At 38.6% G+C, this 20,071-nt stretch overlaps 1 protein-coding gene across 2 annotated transcripts in view; it reads left to right on the forward strand.

Annotated features, from left to right (window-relative positions):
* Positions 1-20,071, forward strand: part of LOC125238573 (cuticlin-4) — a 98,218-nt gene that overhangs the window by 59,936 nt on the left and 18,211 nt on the right. For both annotated transcript variants that reach the window (XM_048145913.1, XM_048145912.1), the window contains exons 3-4: positions 1,165-1,318; positions 1,868-2,009. In XM_048145913.1, the coding sequence (XP_048001870.1) occupies positions 1,165-1,318; positions 1,868-2,009 (296 nt within the window). The remainder of the gene's footprint in view (positions 1-1,164; positions 1,319-1,867; positions 2,010-20,071) is intronic.

Here is a 20,071-nt window from a genome sequence, read left to right on the forward strand (position 1 = left end):
TCGTACTAATGAGTTTTTCGGAATTTATGTACGAAATGTCATTTGATATTTGCCAGTCGCTTTTCGGTGAAGGAAAACATCGTGAGGAAAGCCGACTAATTCCAATAAGGCCTAGTTAGTCTAGTTACCCTTCGGGTTGGAAGGTCAAATGGCACGTCACAAACCTGACAGTGAGTTCATTTTTTTTTAATGACTTACGCTAATTGGGGGGTCCCCAATTCTGAAAATGCCCTTACAGTACAATTTACAATACTCTTTATTGCACACCTCACATAGTTTACTTTACAAGTAAAGCACAAGAAACAAAACAATAGGGAACTTGACTGTAGTTAAAATAATAGTTATTTGTTATACAAGGGGGCAAAGTTGTATTTTAACGCCGAGCGTGGAATTGAAAAACGAGCAAGTGAAAGGATTCTATAGTTGAACCACGAGCGAAGCGAGTGGTTCGAGAATAGAATCCTGAACTTGCGAGTTTTTTAACACACGAGAAGTAAAATACATTTGCACCCGAGTGTAACACAAAACTTTTCCCCTCACTATAGCGAGGAAACTACAACGCAAAAAATGCGTTTATCACTGCTTCCAGTAGTTCCACAGGTGGTAAATCATCTTTTTTACTAGATTCACCTATTTTTATCAATGTTAAAGCAGTTAATTTGACTTTATTCAAGGTCAAATTACTTTACCCACTAGTGGATAAAATGCGTTTTTACCCGCTGGTATTAAAGGACAAAACACGTGTTTCCGAGCTAGTGAGGGGAAAAATATGTTATAACATGCACGAAATAAAGCATAAGAAAAACATGGACAGAAGTTATTTTTAAATCCAATTTCAATTTAATAAGTCAGGTAGAAATATATAAAGTAACTGAGTTGACCGTGACGTCACTCAATTCGATTTCATATAAAGTCCATATTAGCAATTCATTCAAATTCGTTTTGACAGTTCTTAAAAAGATTGATTTGACTAGGAGGCATGCAGCCTATTAAACAGAGGTAACAACAGGCGGTCTTATCCCTATTATAAGCGATCTCTTCCTGACAACCTTTAGATATTATTTAGAGGGATAAAAGAGGCAAATTTAAAAAATATTTGGCATGTGGTGTCCATAACTAATTTGATTTTTTAAAATTCTAATTAATAAAACCTTTTTTTTTCAGAGCTATCCACAACAGCGATAGCGAAAGCGACAGACGAGGACACGACACCGTGGCCAGGCTCTCTCGCTCCCTTAGACACGCTGGCTGTCGCGTGCGAGCGAGACAGCATGCATGTCACCATCACGCTAGCGCACAACTCTGTGTTTGGAGACAGGTAAGGCCTAGATTTTTTTTTACGAAAAATAACTCTTTTTTGTTCAATAGACGTAAGTAAGTGCTGTAAAGATAAACCATTTTTTAAATCATCTATAAATTCTATGTATATACATACATAGGCAGCGTCACTACTGAACAGAACGAGGAACAGCCCAAACAGCATCCTAAAGATGATTGCAAATCATGTGTGCTGTCCTGTATTTAACAAAATAATATTAAATGTGAAATCGAATCTAGTTTTTAAGTACTAACATTATTTTATAAGCGATTACTAACAATAATGAGATCAATGTTATCTTTATGAAATAAATAAATATTATTATTATTATTATACACATTTAAAAACTTCAAATTCCATATAAAATGGTGGGTTAACCTCGGGTTAACCCTCCATTTTCGTTGGTGCAAGTGACCCTAAGCATAATAACCTTCTAACAGATGCCAATTTGTATACGAGCAAACTACTTATTGTAATCGACGATGTGATAGATTTTACTTGAAAACGCTTCATTATTTGACTCTTTCTGACTCTACTTTATTTCCACAGTCTCTACGACACATTCAACGGTATAGTCTACCCAGCAGGCCTGGGCAGCAACTCATCCTGTCTGCGAGAGTACGTGGAGAAGCGAGGGGACCTGCAGTACACTTTGCCGCTCAAGGGCTGCAATACCATGTCCACTGACAACGTGAGTACAACCAAGAACGATTAAATACTGACTGTGACAAAGCCCATACAAAAAAGCGTACCCCTGAAGTGTAAAAAATTGCGCTTCACTTTGCGCGATTGGCCAATATCATATTTTCCCCAAATATTTTTTAGAAGAACATACACAACATAACATAACATACCTACAACATACAATCACGCCTGTTTCCCATATAGGGGTAGGCAGAGCACATGAAACTGCTAAAGTTACTGTGCCACTCTTGGAAAATAAGGGGTTGAAAGAAAACGAAACTGTGACATTGCAGTGACAGGTTGCCAGCCTCTCGCCTACGCCACAATTTACCCCATTTTTTAGAAGAACAAATGACCATATATCTTTATTTGAATACCATGATATCACGTCAATACACATTTTGAAAAATATAAATTTGTAGGCATCATCAGTGTAGTTATGTCAGTATTTAATAGGTGGCGCTAAAAAATCGAGGTACGATTCTTAGTATGAAGACTGTAAATCTTATATAAATAATCCTTGATAGGTACAACAGACCGTAGAACTACTGGCTATGTAAGGGCCTTTGACATGCGCGGATCCAGGAGGGGTCATGGGGGCTATGACCCCCCCCCCCCCCCCTGGAGCCTAGGTTGGCCATACAAACAGACCACGTGATCCCCCCTGGGGCCTGGGCCTTTACCACGTGACCCCCCCCCCTCCCCCGGGCACGAAGCTGGATCCGCGCTTGGCCTTTGAAGGGCTGCAATACTAATAATACCATGTCCAGTTGTCCACTGATAAAAGTGACTAACACATCCAAAGAAAAGTGTTTTAAAGTTAGTAAAGTGTCCCCATAATATTACACCATATCTTGACTCAGAGCGAATGTATCCATGATAAGAAAACGTAGGCAACTTACTATAATAAGTTAATAAACACCCCCTAAGTTTGAAGCCATATCTTAGATTAGAATAAACGTATTGATACGTGAACTTCCACTTAAAACAGTTATTATATAGATACTGATAGACAGCCAGGCTGACACTAGAAAGAAGTATGTTCCAAATCGAAACTTTGTTCACGACGGAATTTTAACTGCTTTTTGGATTTAAAAATAGTTGTTAAGGACAAGAAACTATTATAATTATTATATTACTAGCGACCCGCCCCGGCTTCGCACGGGTATTATACCTACATGTAAACCTTCCTCTATAATCACTCTATCTATTAAAAAAAAACCGCATCAAAATCCGTTGCGTAGTTTTAAAGATTTAAGCATACATAGGGACATAGGGACAGAGAAAGCGACTTTGTTTTATACTATGTAGTGATATTATAAACGCCATCATTTCAAGAGGGAAGAAACACCAAACAGATGGCTTGTAAGAAAACGTTTTTAAAATTAATACCTAAAAAAATCTACAAACCAAAAAATCTATTAAGTAAATAGAATGTAAATACCTGTAAGTTAAAATAAAGAGGCATTGACTCTAATTCTATATTTAGTCGACGGTAGACAGTTTGACAGACGCGTATATTAGCGGACATCTTGACAGCCCCATTGTGCTGTCACAAGGCGCATGCGCAAAGCACAACGCACAGTGAACGGCTGAGTGTATTGCTAGATAGGGGCCTTTTTTTTTTTTCAATTTTGTCCACCCCACTTTTTTTTGGATTTAGAAATTTTTATGTTGCTTCCATTCAGAATCGCGAGCTCTTTCAATTCTAATAGGAAAAAAAAAGTGTGCCAAGGTTTTTTCCCATTCCGTTACCATTCTTTCATACATTTTGTTTGGCGGTAACGGAATGGAAGGAAAAAATGTATGGAAATCTTGGGACATTTTTTTTCTCCTATCAGGATCGAAAGACCTCGTGATTCTGAGTATTAATCGCGTAAAAAATAACCATGTTACAAAAAAGTGGGGTGGACAATTTAAAAAAAAATGGCCCATAGTCTGATAGTACTCGTATTTTGATGGTAGGATAAATGAATAAAAACCGGCCAAGTGCGAGTCGGGCTCGCGCACAAAGGGTTCCGTAGCAGCAAATATAATAAACTTATTATGTCAATTTATACACCTGCCAAAATTACAGTTAAATCAACCTATCTCAAAAACTATAAGAGATACTTTGATCAAACCAAAAATCGTTGAAAGAGTTAATTAGCATGCATCACCTCTATTTTTTTTAGAATTTTATACCCCGTAGTTATAAAAATAGAGGGGGGGGGGACATACTTTTTACGACTTTGAGAGCTGATATCTCAAAAACCGTTCACTTTAAGAAAAATGTTTTTTAGAAAACTTTATATCATTTTAAAAGACCTTTCTATTGATACCCCACACGGGTATGTACATCGAAAAAAAAATTTTCATCCCTCAGTTACATGTATGGGGGGCCCCACCCCCAATTCTTTTTTTACTATTTAGTGTCATAATTTTGTAGCGGTTCATACAACACATATTCCCATCAAATTTCATCACTGTAGTACTTATAGTTTCCGAGTAAATCGGCTGTGACAGACGGACAGACGGACAGACGGACAGACGGACAGACGGACATGACGAAACTATAAGGGTTCCGTTTTTGCCATTTTGGCTACGGAACCCTAAAAATCGTTCAGCGATCTCAGAGTTCTCTTAAACCTAAAAGGTCAGTCACAGACCCAAAGAAATCTGAGCCAAACATGGTTGTAGGTATACGATTTAAGACAGAGAGGTAAATTATAAAAGATTAACAAGAAATATTTGATCTATGTAATAAATAACATAACCACAAAAATAAAATTTTGAAAAAACTCCTGACATAGTGGACGGATTTCTATCACACATGGCTAAGAACACTCCCGACTAATTCAGCTTTCAAACACAAAAAACTGAATCTAAATCGGTTCATCCGTTCGGAAGCTAATATGCCGCAGACAGACACACACACAGATAGACAGACACATATGAAACTTACCCCGTCGTTTTTGCGTCGGGGGTTGAAAAAAAAACCGTACAAACGTAAAAATGCTATCAACTGCAGTCTATCGAATTATTAGAGCTAAACCATAAAATGGTGGTTCATTCTAACTAATTTGACGACCGGTCTGGCCTAGCGCGTAGTGACCCTGCTACGCCGCGGTTCCGGGTTCGAATCCCGGTAAGGGAATTTATTTGTATGATGGGCACAGATATTTGTTCCTGAGTCATGGATGTTTTCTATGGTATTTGTATATTATATATATCGTTGTCTTGTCTGAGTACCCACAACACAAGCCTTCTTGAGCTTACCATGGGACTCAGTCAATCTGTGTAAGATTTATTTATTTATTTATTTGATATCTATTGTCGACCAAAGTAGGTAAACTTTGATATTTTTCACATTTTCTTTATTTTACCGACACTTTTCTATTATGTGTGCGCTGCCCTTTACTGGGTTCGCGACGGTCACGTTACGTAACCGGCGAGCGTGATACGCATCGCATCTACGCAAGTGCTCGGCATTACCTGCGCTTGCGCAGCCGAGGCGAGTATTGCCGATCCAGAGTTCTAAGCCGCGGTACTGGGTTCGAATCCCGGTAATGACATTTTTTTGTGTTGAGCACAGATATTTGTTCTTGAGTCATGGATGTTTTCTATGCACATTTTTTGTTATATCGAGTAGATACCGTATTCAAACGTCAAAAATTCATGTAGAGGCTTATACAGTGTGTTACGACCATAAGGTCATTTATTAAAAGTACTAGCTTTTGCCCGCGGCTTCGCTCGCGTTAGAAAGAGACAAAACGTAGCCTATGTCACTCTCCATCCCTTCAACTATCTCCACTTAAAAAAATCACGTCAATTCGTCGCTCCGTTTTGCCGTGAAAGACAAACAATCAAACATATATGGACACACACTTTCCCGTTTGTATGGGGTATGGATTAAAAGTATTAAAACCAATGTGGGCCATTTTTTTAAAGCTGTCCAAGTGTCCACCCCCCTTTTTTGTAACATGGGTATTTTTACGCGATTCATACTTAGAATCGCGAGGTCTTTCGAACCTGATATGAGAAAAAAAATGTCCCAATATTTCCACACATTTTTCAAACATTCCATTCCGTTACCGTCATACAAAACGTATGAAAAAATGGTAACGGAATGGGAAAAAAACTTGGGAATTTTTTTTTTCTCCTATTAGGATTGAAAGAGCTCGCGATTCTGAGTGGAAAACACATAAAAATTTCCATATCCAAAAAAAGTGGGGTGGACACTGGACAACTTTGAAAAACAATGGCCCAGATGTATAACATTTCTATTTAGCTCTATTAATTAAATCTTTAAATTTAAGGCATTGTTAAGTTAAATAACCATGATAGATAATGCTCCTTTTAAAGTCCACTTGCTACCCACTTTAGGTAATTAAGTACCTATTCTAGAGGATCGTCTGAAGGTTCGACTCGTGCGCACAGCAATCATTTATATGGCAACTAAACAACCAAGTTTATAACATCGCTGGCGCATCATTCGACTGATCGTTATGCGTGGAATGCTAGTCTTTGATGGCATGCGGAAATGTTCTTTTAATAATGTTTTCCAATTAATTTAATTCAAAGTTTTATTACCTTTGAGTTCGCTTATCTTTTTTTTGTATTGAGGCACCTACAATTAGTTTTGCATCACTTGCATCTCATCATCATCACTTTCCTTAAATTACGTATGGAATTTTAAAAACAAGACTACCGTGGTCAAACGTCTGCCTATTCATACTAAAAAAAAAAAACCGTGAGACACTAACATATATTTTTTTTTAGCCTGCTTTAGTGTCCCACTGCTGGGCAAAGGCCTCCCCTCTCTTCCTCCATTCGACCCTATCACTCGCATTTCCCCACCAGTTGGGATAAAAAAATTCCAGGTCGTCGCACCATCTCCTTTTTGGTCTGCCTGAACCCCAAACCCCAACCTACACCATCCATCTATTGTAGTCCGTGGGTTCCCACTCGGTAACCATTTTGGCCCACCTTTCAGGATGCATGCGGCAGACGTGTCTAGCCCAGTGCCACTTAAGTTAAAAATTCATAATCTTAAAAAAGATTTGTATGTAACATGTCAGTTCAAACTGACAGAATTTTCATAATATGTTTAACATATTAAACATGTAAAATCGGGTAACTTGACAATCGCTTTATTTGATGTAAAAAGGATAGAAATGAAAAAGCGACGACATTGTAGTGTCATCCTTTCAAATCAATGTGTGAGAAAACGGGACGACACTAAGATTGCCACTTTTGACGTGACAACGTCGAAAAAGATGACGTCATTGTCCCGTTCCGTAAGCGAGAGCGCAACTGTAATGTTTGACGTCAAACTACCGTCCGTAAACCGACTTTACAGACAACCAATTTTTATTTTTTATTTCTACTCTTTAAATAAATAAATATTGGGGACACCTTACACAGATCAACTTAGCCCCAAACTAAGCAAAGCTTGTACTATGGGTGCTAAGCGCCGATATACGTACTTAAATAGATAAATACATACTTATATACATAGAAAACATCCATGACCTAGGAACAAATATCTGTGTTCATCACACAAATAAATGCCCTTACCGGGATTCGAACCCAGGACCGCGGCTTAGCAGGCAGGGTCACTACCAACTGAGCCAGGCCTTTTTGGTCAGACTGTACGCACTGTCATGAAATATCAACTAACTCGTCAAATGTCATAGAAGCGCTTGGGTAAATTGATGTGCTCTGCCTACCCCTTTATGGGATACAGTCGTTGTATTTCTTGTTACAAAGACCAAAGTGCCAGTTCCTAAAGAAAATAAACAACCTGTCAAGTTGTAAACCGTTCTCGATTGACGAAACGTTAGTTCCGTTTGTTAGTTTTTCGTAATGTTTGTTTCGGTTCGGTTTGGTTAGTAAACAATTAAAGTGTTTGGTTTGAGGTGCGAAGGCTGAGCCGAGGTAATCTAAGAATGTAGTTTACTTTGAAACGGTTTTAGTCGTGTGTATAAGGTATAGGTATCTAACTCATCCTTCTTGCGTTATCCATTTGTACGGCTCATGGGAGCTTGGAGTCTGCTGTGACCACTAATCCCAAGATTTGAGTTTTACGAAAGCGACTGCCATCTGACCTTTCAACCAGAAGGGTAACTAGGCCTTATCGGAATTAGTTCGGTTTCCTCACGATGTTTTCCTTCATTTCCAAGTCATTACCAAGAATAGGCTAGTTTCCTATACTTAAAATAAAATATTTTTTGCAGTGCACGAAATAAAGCACCGCATAATTGAAAGAAAAATATGGACAGTAGTTATGTTTAAACATAATTTCTATTTAATAAGTCAAAGAGAAAGATATAAAGTAAATGATGTGACCGTGACGTCACTCCTCAGTATTTCACAGTAATTCCATATTAGTAAATCGTTTTGACGGTTCTTAAAAAGAAGCTGATTTGACTAGTAGGAAACTAGCCTATTATTGTAATGTTTTAAGGACCATGTATAACATGTATTGGACCCTCGAATCAGGTCCGAAGGACCAAAGAATAAATGTAAACTTTATGCCTAAAGGGTTCTTGTGCTGTGAGTGTTATAAGGTGGCAAAAAAACTCAACAAGACTCAAGTTTCCATCTTACGAACCACTTGCTATGCTCGCGGTTCAATATAAAAAAAAAATCTTGTTCGTGTTTAAATTCGCCAGAGAAGTTAAACCACGAATTGGTAAAACAAATAACTATTTCCTGAATCGCAATAACTGATTGGTTATTGATACCAAAGATATCCTCCGTATAGACAGATAAAGTCTAAGCAAAAAACGTACCTCAGTACCATACAGAAAAAGGCACAGTGGCCTAGATGGCATTACACCTTTGGGGTACACTCAGCTAGATGGCGCCAATAGGTATTAATATTTGACATTTTAAACGTATCAAGCTAAGAATATGGGCCAAATTGTCAAAACTGAGGTTCAAAAGTGTTTAGCCTGTGTCAAGAGATGGCAGTCTTATGCACTGTGATTACACATTTTACTTCGACAGTAACTCTCTATAATACTCGATCCTCTTTGTTGATACTAACAAAAAATCTAACAGACACTACACGGAAGGTTGCCTATCTAACTATTATACAACAGAGCTCGTAGGAGCCAATTGATTCAGCCTCCAACTTACATTTTACATAACCGACGGGATGTTACATGACAGTATACCTAATGTGCTAAATGGATGCGTCATCCATCCTGTTTAGATCATACACAGGGGAAAACAGAAGTTTACTACATTATTTTGTGTAGCTAGAAGTTAAGATTTAATAAAATATGTACCTGTGCCACCGAGCTTCACTCGAAGTTCGAAAACTCACAAATTCCCGTTTCCTAAGACTAAGCCATGCGCGGATCCAGGGGGGGGGTCATGGGGGTCATGACCCCCCCCCCCTGGAGCCTAAGTTGGCCATACAAATAGACCACGTGACCCCCTCCTGGGGCCCCGGGCCTTTACCACGTGACCCCCCCCTGGGCACGAAGCTGGATCCGCGCTTGGACTAAGCTAGATCGACTTTTCTCCCCCCAAAAAACCCTTACATAACTTAGTGAAACCGTTAGAGCTATTTCCGAGATCGGTAGTATACTAGTATATATGGATGTATATAAATATAAACTTAATATTATAAATGGGAAAGTGTGTGTCTCTGTTTGTTTGTCCGTCTTTTACGGCTAAACGGAGCAACGAATTGTCGCGATTTTTTAAGTGGAGATAGTTGAAGGGATGGAGAGTGACATAGGCTACTTTTTGTCTCTTTCTAACGCGTGCGAAGCCGCGGGCAAGAGCTAGTATGTATATAAATCTACAAGAATTCATAGCCGTATAAATATTTGTATGGTACTTTGCACTAGGTACATCCGAAGAATGACGTTAGAGAATGACGTTGAGATCGGATGTAGTAAAGTAAGATACAATCGACACGAGTAATGAATTTCTTTTTCGCACGTGTGTCGTACAACGTTTTCAGTACAGGTGGCCCTCTGAAGTTTCGACCTAACAAAAAATTAACCTAGTAATAATAATAACTCCACGGCCGATACGGCCACGGCGACTGCTTTCAAGTCCGTTGCTGTCTCTGGTTAGATGGATCTTGTTGAATTGAGCATTTCTTTTTTTTTGCCAATAAAAAAATTTTGATTGTTTTAGGGAATTTTAGGTAAATTGTACTCAGAATCACGAGTACTTTCAATCTCACTGGGAGACAAAAAGTGTCCCAGAATTTCCATACATTTTTGTTACTTTCCTCTTTTGTTACCCCATACAACATGTACGGAAAATGGTAACAAAATAAGAAAAAAATTGTATGGGACAATTTTTTTAACTACTAGGATTGAAAAAGCTAGTAATTCTGAGTAGAAATAGCAAATTTTTTTTTCAAAAATATCACACTTCATAAAAGTGGCAAAAAAAAAAGAAATGCTCAATTAACCTAGTACCAGGATCTTTCAGTAAATATGGTACTCTTTGCCTTTTTCCGCACTTGTATCGTAATTTACTAATTCAGTTTATAAATGCAGCAGGTACCAACATAAAAACAATGTCACCATCAGAATGGAACTGCAACGTTGCATTTTAAAACTAGTTAGCATAATAAAGCCTTTCGTTCGCGAGGTCGTTACGTGAGCCAAAAGTAGGTTACGTTGTTACAACGTACACGTAGACGTACCTACGGTCAAGTGCATGGGGGCAAATGTAGTGTTTCTATTTTTACCCACCATGCGGGCCATTTTTTTCAAAGTTGTCCACCCCACTTTTTTTGGATTTGGAAATTTTTATGTGGTGTCCACTCAGAGTCGCGAGCTCTTTCAATTCTAATAGGATAAAAAAAGTGTCCCAAGGTTTTTTTCCCGTTCTGTTACCATTTTTTCATACATTTTGTATGGCGGTAACGGAATGGAAGGTTCGAAAAAATGTATGGAAATCTTGGGACATTTTTTTTCTCCTATCAGGATCGAAAAACCTCGCGATTCTGAGTATTAATCGCGTAAAAAATACCCATGTTACAAAAAAAGTGGGGGGGGGGGGGGACAACTTTGAATAAAATGGCCCATGCCGACGGTAAAAGGAGGGTTAAGATGTTATCTTATTATATTTTTAACCCCCGACGCAAAAACGACGGGGTGTTATAAGTTTGACGTGTCTGTCTGTCTGTCTGTGTGTGTGTCTGTCTGTGGCATCGTAGCTCCCGAACGGATGAACCGATTTAGATTTAGTTTTTTTTGTCTGAAAGCTGAGTTAGTCGGAAGTGTTCTTAGCCATGTTTCATGAAAATCGGTCTACTATGTCGCGGTCGGGGTTTTTTTCAAAATTTTATTTTTTTGGATTTGTTTTTAAAAGTATTCTTATGTTCGGATTTGAAGTATAGTAGGTTTAGCTCGCAGTGGCAAGTACTTGGACTGTTTCTGATATGATATTGATCTGTCAGTATAGATTAGAGGTCCTTAGGAGCTACTGTAGGCCTAGCACATGATGGCCGCGGGAGTATGTCGCCGCGAGATAGATGACACGTCTTTGTCTAATTGTATTAATGACATAAGGACAGGTAGTCTATCTCGCGGCGACATACTCCCGCGGCCATCATGTGCTAGACCTGCTGGTTTGACCCCCAATCGCCCCAAATATACCTCTAAATTGCCGAAGAAATGTTTAAAATAATATTCTGATCCAGCAGGCGAGCACGGTTGCGTGATAAACGATATATATGGATACTAACTTTTTCCCGTGGCTTCGCTCAAGTTAGAAAGTGGCCTATGTCACTCTCCGTCCCTTCAACTATCTCCACTTAAAAAATCACGACAATTCGTCGCTCCGTTTTGCCGTGAAGGACGGACAAAACAGACACACACACACTTTCCCATTTATAATATTAGTATGGACAAAGTCAGGCCGTCCTTTTCGCACTACTTGTAAGTGATATAGGGACGCACCGATGCAATAAAGTCTATGGCACTAGTAGCTATAAGCTAGGTAGCTGCGCCGGCTGAACAAACTAGGGATGTTACGAATATTTGCATTCGCATTCGCATATGCGAAAGATTCGTATTCTTTTAAACATTTGCATTGACATTCGCATTCGCTTCAAACGATGCGAATGTTTTGCGAATGCGAATGTGTGCAAGTCGCAGCTTGTTCCTCGCCCGCGCCGGCCGCTCCAATTGCTACTTGTCGACTGTTGACTCGCGCATGCGCAGATAGCTCAAATTCGTACGGCGTGAAGTTCGTACTCGGCATTTTGACCAACAGTAAGCATTTTTACCTAGCGGGTTGTTGGTGATTGCTTGGTTTTTATTTTGGTTTTTTATGAAATTCAGCGATATTCGCATTCGCATTCGCGAATGTGACACATGCGACATTCGTGACATCCCTAGAACAAACCACTAATTTTCATTCAAGATTTCAGTCCTATAGCCCTCTTATCTTTTGACTCGCGTTCGCATTTATGGTGTCGCAAGTCGCAAAAACCTGTGGCCATCAGAAGAAAAAGTCCGAGGCCGAGATCCTTATTTAGCCAGATTACTCACGCTGACGTCAACGCCAAGATTCACCTTCATTCCACTCACGCGCGCCTACGCAATTGCCATTTAAGGTGCCGTAGACAAAGTGACAAAATCGGAACCCTTATAATTTTATTTCGCAGTAAAAATTATACAATAGGCGGTCTTAAAATCATAAGGCATCCGAGCTAACCTTAGGGCGACCCAGCTAATCTTTGGGCCTTTGAGCAAAGCTAACGTTTGGGCCTTTGAGCCCAGCTAACCTTTGGGCCTTTGGGCCAAACTGAGATCAAAATCTGAGGCTTACCAAAACAGTACAAGCGAAATATTTTGACAACATAGATTATCTGATCAAATTCATTCGAAAATCGGAGCGTTTTCGAATATGTAGTAGCTCAAGTATCACTTAATGGATATTATAAATTTTCGTAAAATCTTCAAAACAACTCAATCGATCAAAATACTTTTATGGACTTTTTGGGTCAACGTACCACAAAAACTATTTTAGGTGGTCGAGCGATTATCCAAAACCCAAGGTATAACAACAGTCATGATTCACTTGTTTTGTATGGCAACATATATGTTTTTAACCCCCAACACAAAAACGACGGGATGTTATAAGTTTGACGTGTCTGTCTGTCTGTTTGTGTGTGTCTGTTTGTGGCGTCGTAGCTCCTGAACGGATGAACAGATTTAGATCCAGTTTGTTTTTGTTTGAAAGCTAAATCAATCGGGAGTGTTCTTAGCCATGTTTCGGGATTTTTTTTTCGGCCCACTGTGCCGGGGGTTTTTTTTTTATTTAAATTTTGTGATTATTATTATACCAAATCATTATTTTTTCTTTCTTTAATGTCTAATGCATGACTTTAACTAAGTAAGTACCCAGTTAGATACAATGAGTACAAACTGTACAAAACATCACGAAAACTACGAAGAAACGAAAAGCCCCCTAATAGGCTACTTGACTCTTTTTCAAAGTATGTCTTATATTATTAATTATTGTCTAATTAAACGAAAAAAAATAGTACCATATTTTATTACGACTTAAAAACCTGCAAAAAAAATATTTAAAGTTTACTTTTACGTGATCAGGCAAAAACAACATCAGCCATATTAATCTATAGAATATCTATGACATGACGACAGTATATTTAGAAAAAATATTTGACACTGTCACAGCCGTTACTTCTATGAAGATTAGATTAGTACCTCTAATTTCCATAGTTGATTTGAATTATGTGACGTCACTCCATTGGCCAACACCGTTTTCGGAGTCCATAATTTAAAAAAAAACATACACACATCTTTAATTAAAAATACGCAGCCATCACGCACTTTTAATCCCCGCAAGCTATAAATATTGATTTCTCAAGTCAAATACTACAGAAAACAATAACTTGATGTACTAAATTCGATACGAGTCTAGTAGCCTATTGTAACTGTTTACTAGAACCAAACGGCACATTTTCCGTGATATTCTCACTATCGAGTTACATTTTCTGAGCTCATACCCACATCCCTCATTCAACTCACGCGCATTGCTTTAGCTACGCTCCTACGCAACAGCCATTTTGTTACTTTTAGGGCGCCGACGAAACGGTCCAAGGATCTATTAGGCAAGTTAGCTGACCAAATTATCTATGGTTAAGCAAAATATTGTAATCGCATCAAATGGGATGTAAATGCCTTGCTCGGGCGTAACATACTAGTGTGATAAACCTTATCGTGTCAGTGCGTCCCTGTCGCACTTACAAATAGTGCGAAAAGGACGGTCAGACGTGATAAGCTATCACGCGACCGTGCTTGCCCGCCATGTAAGAATACAATACAATACAATACAAATACTCTTTATTGCACACCTCAATACAGGAAACAATATAGTAAGTAAAGTATACACAACACCTTAAGAGGTAAAACAAGAAGCGATGTACAACCACACACTAAAGAGCGATCTCTTCCAGACAACCTAGGTAGTGGAATATAATAAAATTTAACCTTGGAATACGTTCTTATCTTGCCATCTAAATATATAAAAGAAGAAACTGACTGACTGACATATCAACGCACAGCCGAAACCGTTGGTCCTAGAGATTCCAAATTTGGCACGTACGTTCCTTATAAGGTGCAGAGGAGCAAGAAAGAATTTTTCAAAATTCACCTCCTAAGGGGGTGAAATGGGCGCCAAAGTTTGAATTATTTTAGTACTCAATCACACAAAAGCTAGTTTTGAATAAATAGGTAATTAGTGGCACTGAAGCTTTAGTAGTTTCATGTGTTCTGCCTACCCCTTTATGGGATACAGGCGTGATTGTATGTATGTATGTATGTAGGTAATTAGTAGTGATCGGAACTATGGGAGTAAAACTTTAACAAAACATGCTAAGTGGAAAAAATGAAAAATGAAAAAATGAAAATGAAAATGAAATATTTATTTTTCAAGTAGGCATATTACAATGCGCATATGAACGTCAAATAAAGCTACGCCGGCTCTAACCCTACGCCTCAGCCTCGAGAAGATTTCAGTCCCCCCTCGGTACATTTTAGAGTACTTACTTACAGCCATGAAAATATTAATATCCTTGTAGTAATGTATTGGAAATCTTGGATTCAGATATAGAATCAAATATAACACTGGCAGATTTCTCTCGCAACGCATAAGCATTGCTATTCAGCGAGGAAATGCTGCCAGCATCTTTGGCACAATGCCGCGGGGGCCCTTCTTAGATATATTTTAGTTTAGATTAGTTTTTAGATTAGCTTTTAATTTAATTTTAAATTGTTTTATTATTGTTTTAGAATTAGCTTGTTATTTATTTGTTATTTAAGTTTTATTACCTTATTAAATTGTTAATAAATAAACTTTATAAAGAGATTAATAAATCAAAGATAAAATACACTGATCTGAAAATAATAATCATGGTTTTATTATAAATGTATGTCCGCTCTAAGGTTTTGTTAAAGTTTAACTCCCATAGTTCCGAACTAATTAGAAAGTTTCTTTTTAGCCGAATTCTTAGAGTTCCTATGAATTGAACAGAACAATATTATTCCTCGTAGCATTTTTTCTCATCACCTAGTGTCATAATCGAATTCACAATAACCATAAATAAAAAGGAAATACCCAAAAGCTAATGACCAAAAAGGAATTAAGGTCAGCGAACTGATAGAGGTACAGTTGTCATTAATATTGGTGCACAAAAGGCCCGATTCTAACTTAAGATACGTCAAAAAAGCGTTCTAGCTAAGTTAGCACTGTTAGCAGCCATTTGACCAACCGCTCCGATGCAAATGAATTATCGCCTGCGGTATTTCCCAAGCGTGGATCCAGCTTCGTGCCCAGGGGGGGTCACGTGGTAAAGGCCCAGGCCCCGGGGGAGGGGGGGTCCACTTGGTAAAGGCTTGGCACTTATTAAAGTCCATATCGTATCGAGAGCAAATTTTTGGCTATGTTATTGTCCGAATCGGACCATATTCTTATCGTATCTAGAGCTAATTTTTGACTATGTTATTGTCCGAATCTGACCATATTCTTATCGTATCTACAGCTAATTTTTGACTATGTTATTGTCCGAATCGGGTCGTTTCTATGCGAAATAGTGATTAATAGAGTCATCTACAGCTTATTTGACGTATGCTAAATTTCGAACCGAGCCAAAAGTCGTGACTGGTCTATGGTGTTTATGGTCTATTGTTACTATTGTTAGACGCAGTAACGTTTCCTTAAATAGTTCCGGTCAATTTTGAGCTTTATGCATTTTTCGTGACCGTTTTACGACTTTACTTAGGACACATATTTGGTTCTTTTACAAGATTTGATTTGTCTATTTGCTTTGTAATATGTTTATTTGAGTCAAGCAAGCTAAATTATACTTACTTCTTAAATTTATTTAAGTTAAAAAGAAACGCAGCCTAATATAGCCATGTGCGGATCCAGGGGGAGGTCATGGGGGTCAAGACCCCCATGACCTCCCCCTGGAGCCTAGGTTATCCATACAAATAGACCACGTGACTCCCCCCCCCCCGGGGCCTGGGCCTTTACCACGTGACACCCCCCCCCCCACCCCGGGCACGAAGCTTATTAAATAATTTTGTTACTAGAAAAAGACGCAAAGTTCTAATTTTCTATGAAACTGACCTAATATTTTCTATATAAAAAACCTGTAGTCACACTAGTCACCGTTAAAACTTAATTTAAAAACGAAATATCTGTCACGCAGCCCATTCTTTAGACAATCCTCCTCCTTGTGTTATCCCGGCATTTGGCGGCTCATGGGAGCCTGGGGTCCGCTTTGACAACTACATACATACATACATACAATCACGCCTATATCCCATGATGGGGTAGGCAGAGCACATGAAACTACTAAAGTCTCAGTGCCACTCTTGGCAAATAAGGGGTTGAAAGAAAACGAAACTGTGACATTGCAGTGACAGGTTGCCAGCCTCTCGCCTAACGCCACAATTTAACCCATATCCCATAGTCGCCTTCTACGACACCCACGGGAAGAAAGGGGGTGGTGAAATTCTTAACCCGTCACCACACGGGGTTTGACAACTAATCCCAATATTTGGCGTAGGCCATCTGACCTTCCAACCTGAAGGGTACCTAAACTAGACCTTATTGGAATTAGGTCCGGTTTCCTCACGATGTTTTCCTTCACCGAAAAGCGACTGGCAAATATCAAATGACATTTCACACATAAATTCCGAAAAACTCGAACCCGCGACCTCCGGAACGAAAGTCGCACGTTACTTACCGCTAGGCTACCAGCGCTTTGCTTTTCTTTATTTTTTAGTTAGACAATATTAAATTTAAAATAAAACCCTTAATATATATCCCTTAGATATTTGTTCCTGAGTCATGGATGTTTTCTATGTATATGTATGTATTTATCTATTTTAGTATGTATATCGTCGCTTAGCACGCATAGTACAAGCTTTAGTTTAGGGCTAAGTTGATCTGTGTAAGGTGTCCCCAATATTTATTTATTTATTTATTTTAATAAGTTCGCAAGTACTTTCCACCCGTACTCACAAACCGGCTCGCCCACACAAGGCCGCGTAAAGGTCACTCACACCCACTGCAATGAACGGCTACTGTGTACATATAGCCTTTAAAGACTATGTGCATTTTCACATTATCCGATCCGAAATCGGATGTAATGTAGGAAGGATTTCTATGGCAAAAATCAAAAATGGCGGCCTAAATGTATGGGATATGGGTCATACATCCGATATCGGATCGGGTAATGTGAAAACGCACTAAGGCGCATAGATTTAAAAAAATATATCGTCACTACTTTTAAAAAAACTTGTATCTTCGTCGGTCAATGAAAAGAAAATTGTAGTAAGTATGTATGGAATGCATATAGACTTACTGCGTTTTAACTTTGAGGAGAAGCATGAGGATACGAGATTTTTTTAAAGTAGTGACGATATTATTATCTGTGTCTAGGAGACCGTGCTAGGAAAACATTTTAAACTCAAAAATGCGCGTTTTCCCTGAAATAACATCTAGATATCGATTTATTCGATCGTCGATCGATTCGTCGATTCGATCGATCTACGAATATTTCTTATTGATAAATATAAATAAATATAAATATTATAGGACATTCTTATACAGATTGACTGAGCCCAAGCTCAAGAAGGCTTGTATTGTGGGTACTCAGACAACGATATATATAATATACAAATACTTATATACATAGAAAACATCCATGACTCAGGAACAAATATCTGTGCTCATCACACAAATAAATGCTCTTACCGGGATTCGAACCCGGGACCGCGGCGTAGCAGGCAGGGTCACTACCGACTGCGCCAGACCGGTCGTCAAAAGTATTAACATAATATATAACTATTGTCAAGAGGGCGCTATTAATCTGGTGTACCACATACAGGTCAGTATAGTATGAAGAAATTAGTTCTAACGAAATTCCGCAGAATGGCGCGTAATCATATGGGCATTTTCAGAACTTGGGTCCCCCCAATTAGAGTAGTTTGTTAACAAAAAAAAGCAGCCTAATTTTTGGGGTTATTACAAATTGCTTCAACGAGACGAGAGTCGCCCGTAGAAAAGATAAACTAAAGACGTCCCGCTATAAGATTTTTATTAAAAAAATTTCGTGCCACATGTAAAAAACAAACTTTAGACGTTCTAAAGTCTATTTGACCCAACTCACCCCATTCTACAACAAAACTGATAAGTATAAGTCCGTTGATAAGTATATAAATGTAGTTAGCGTCAGCAATAAATGCTTGCATCAAAAATAGAATAATCCATACTAATAATGAATGGGAAAGTGTGTGTGTCTGTTTGTTTGTCCGTCTTTCACGGCAAAAAGAAACGACGAATTATCGTGATTTTTTAAGTAGATATAGTTGAAGGGATGGAGAGTGACATAGGCTGCTTTTTGTCTCTTTCCACTGAGAGAAATTTGCATTGTGAATTTAACAAGTTCGACTTGTTGCGGTTTATCCGTTTGAATCAGCCAAACGTATGTTTAAAACAATATGTGTCAGGTTGTTTTTATAAAATCGACTTGTTGATTCAAATATATAGCCGATTCAAATGACAAGTAGCTTGTTGTTTGAACCAAAGAGCACGTAGGCGCTATTTTAACCAAAAAACTTGTTGAACGAACATGAAAACTGGTTGTATTTTCTCTCAGTGTCTAACATGAGCGAAGCCGTGGGCAAAAGCTAGTTGTAAATGAACTTATTTCCACATATTACTCAAGTTTAGATTGTCTTTTTATCAACGGTTGACATCTTAGTTTAGAATCTTTCACAACGCGGTAGTAGGTAGCCAGTGGTTATCTAAAAGTCGCGGCCATTCAAGTGAATGTGATTGTCCTCTGTATCAGAATCGAGGGAGGGGAAAGAATACCTTTAACGAGACCAAGACCAGGGTGGCTAGCCGAATGGCACAATCGCTCACGAAACGCTCACGAAACGAAGCGCTAGTAGATATCTATCTCTATCGCGCTTGCGTATTGGCGCGACAGAGCCAGCGGCGTATCGCTTTCGTTTGGCGTCGGAGAAATGCCATTCGGCTACGGGGCCTGTTATATAAAATAGCAAACTGATTAATTAAAGGGGTGCTTGGTCCCTTTCTCACATATACATAAGTCAACATGACAGATAGGGACAGCGATTTTTTGGCTAATTCAGGTTTTTAAAGCGTTAATGAAAAGCGCCATTAGTAATTCATAAGATATTATTATCTATTAACACTAGAATAAGTCTTTTAATATAATTTAAGGTACTAACTTTGAAAATGAGTGCTTCATTTCGCCGTTAAACGTAAGTTTGGCGAAAAAACTAGAAACTGTATAACTGTAATCTTTGTTTTCAATAAATAAATAAAAAAAAAAATATTCAACTCAGAATAAGGCCTGCGATACACAGGCGCGTAGCTCGCATAATTGGCATGCCAGTCGCGTACAACTGGCAAATGAACTGGCGCCGTATCCGAATGGCATTTCTGCGACGCGAAACGAAAACGAAACGCCGCGTTAGATAGTCTGCCTCGGTCGCGCCAATACGCAAGAGCGATAGAGATAGATATCTACGA

This window comes from Leguminivora glycinivorella, chromosome 24 (assembly GCF_023078275.1).
Source record: "Leguminivora glycinivorella isolate SPB_JAAS2020 chromosome 24, LegGlyc_1.1, whole genome shotgun sequence".
NCBI lineage: Eukaryota > Metazoa > Arthropoda > Insecta > Lepidoptera > Tortricidae > Leguminivora > Leguminivora glycinivorella.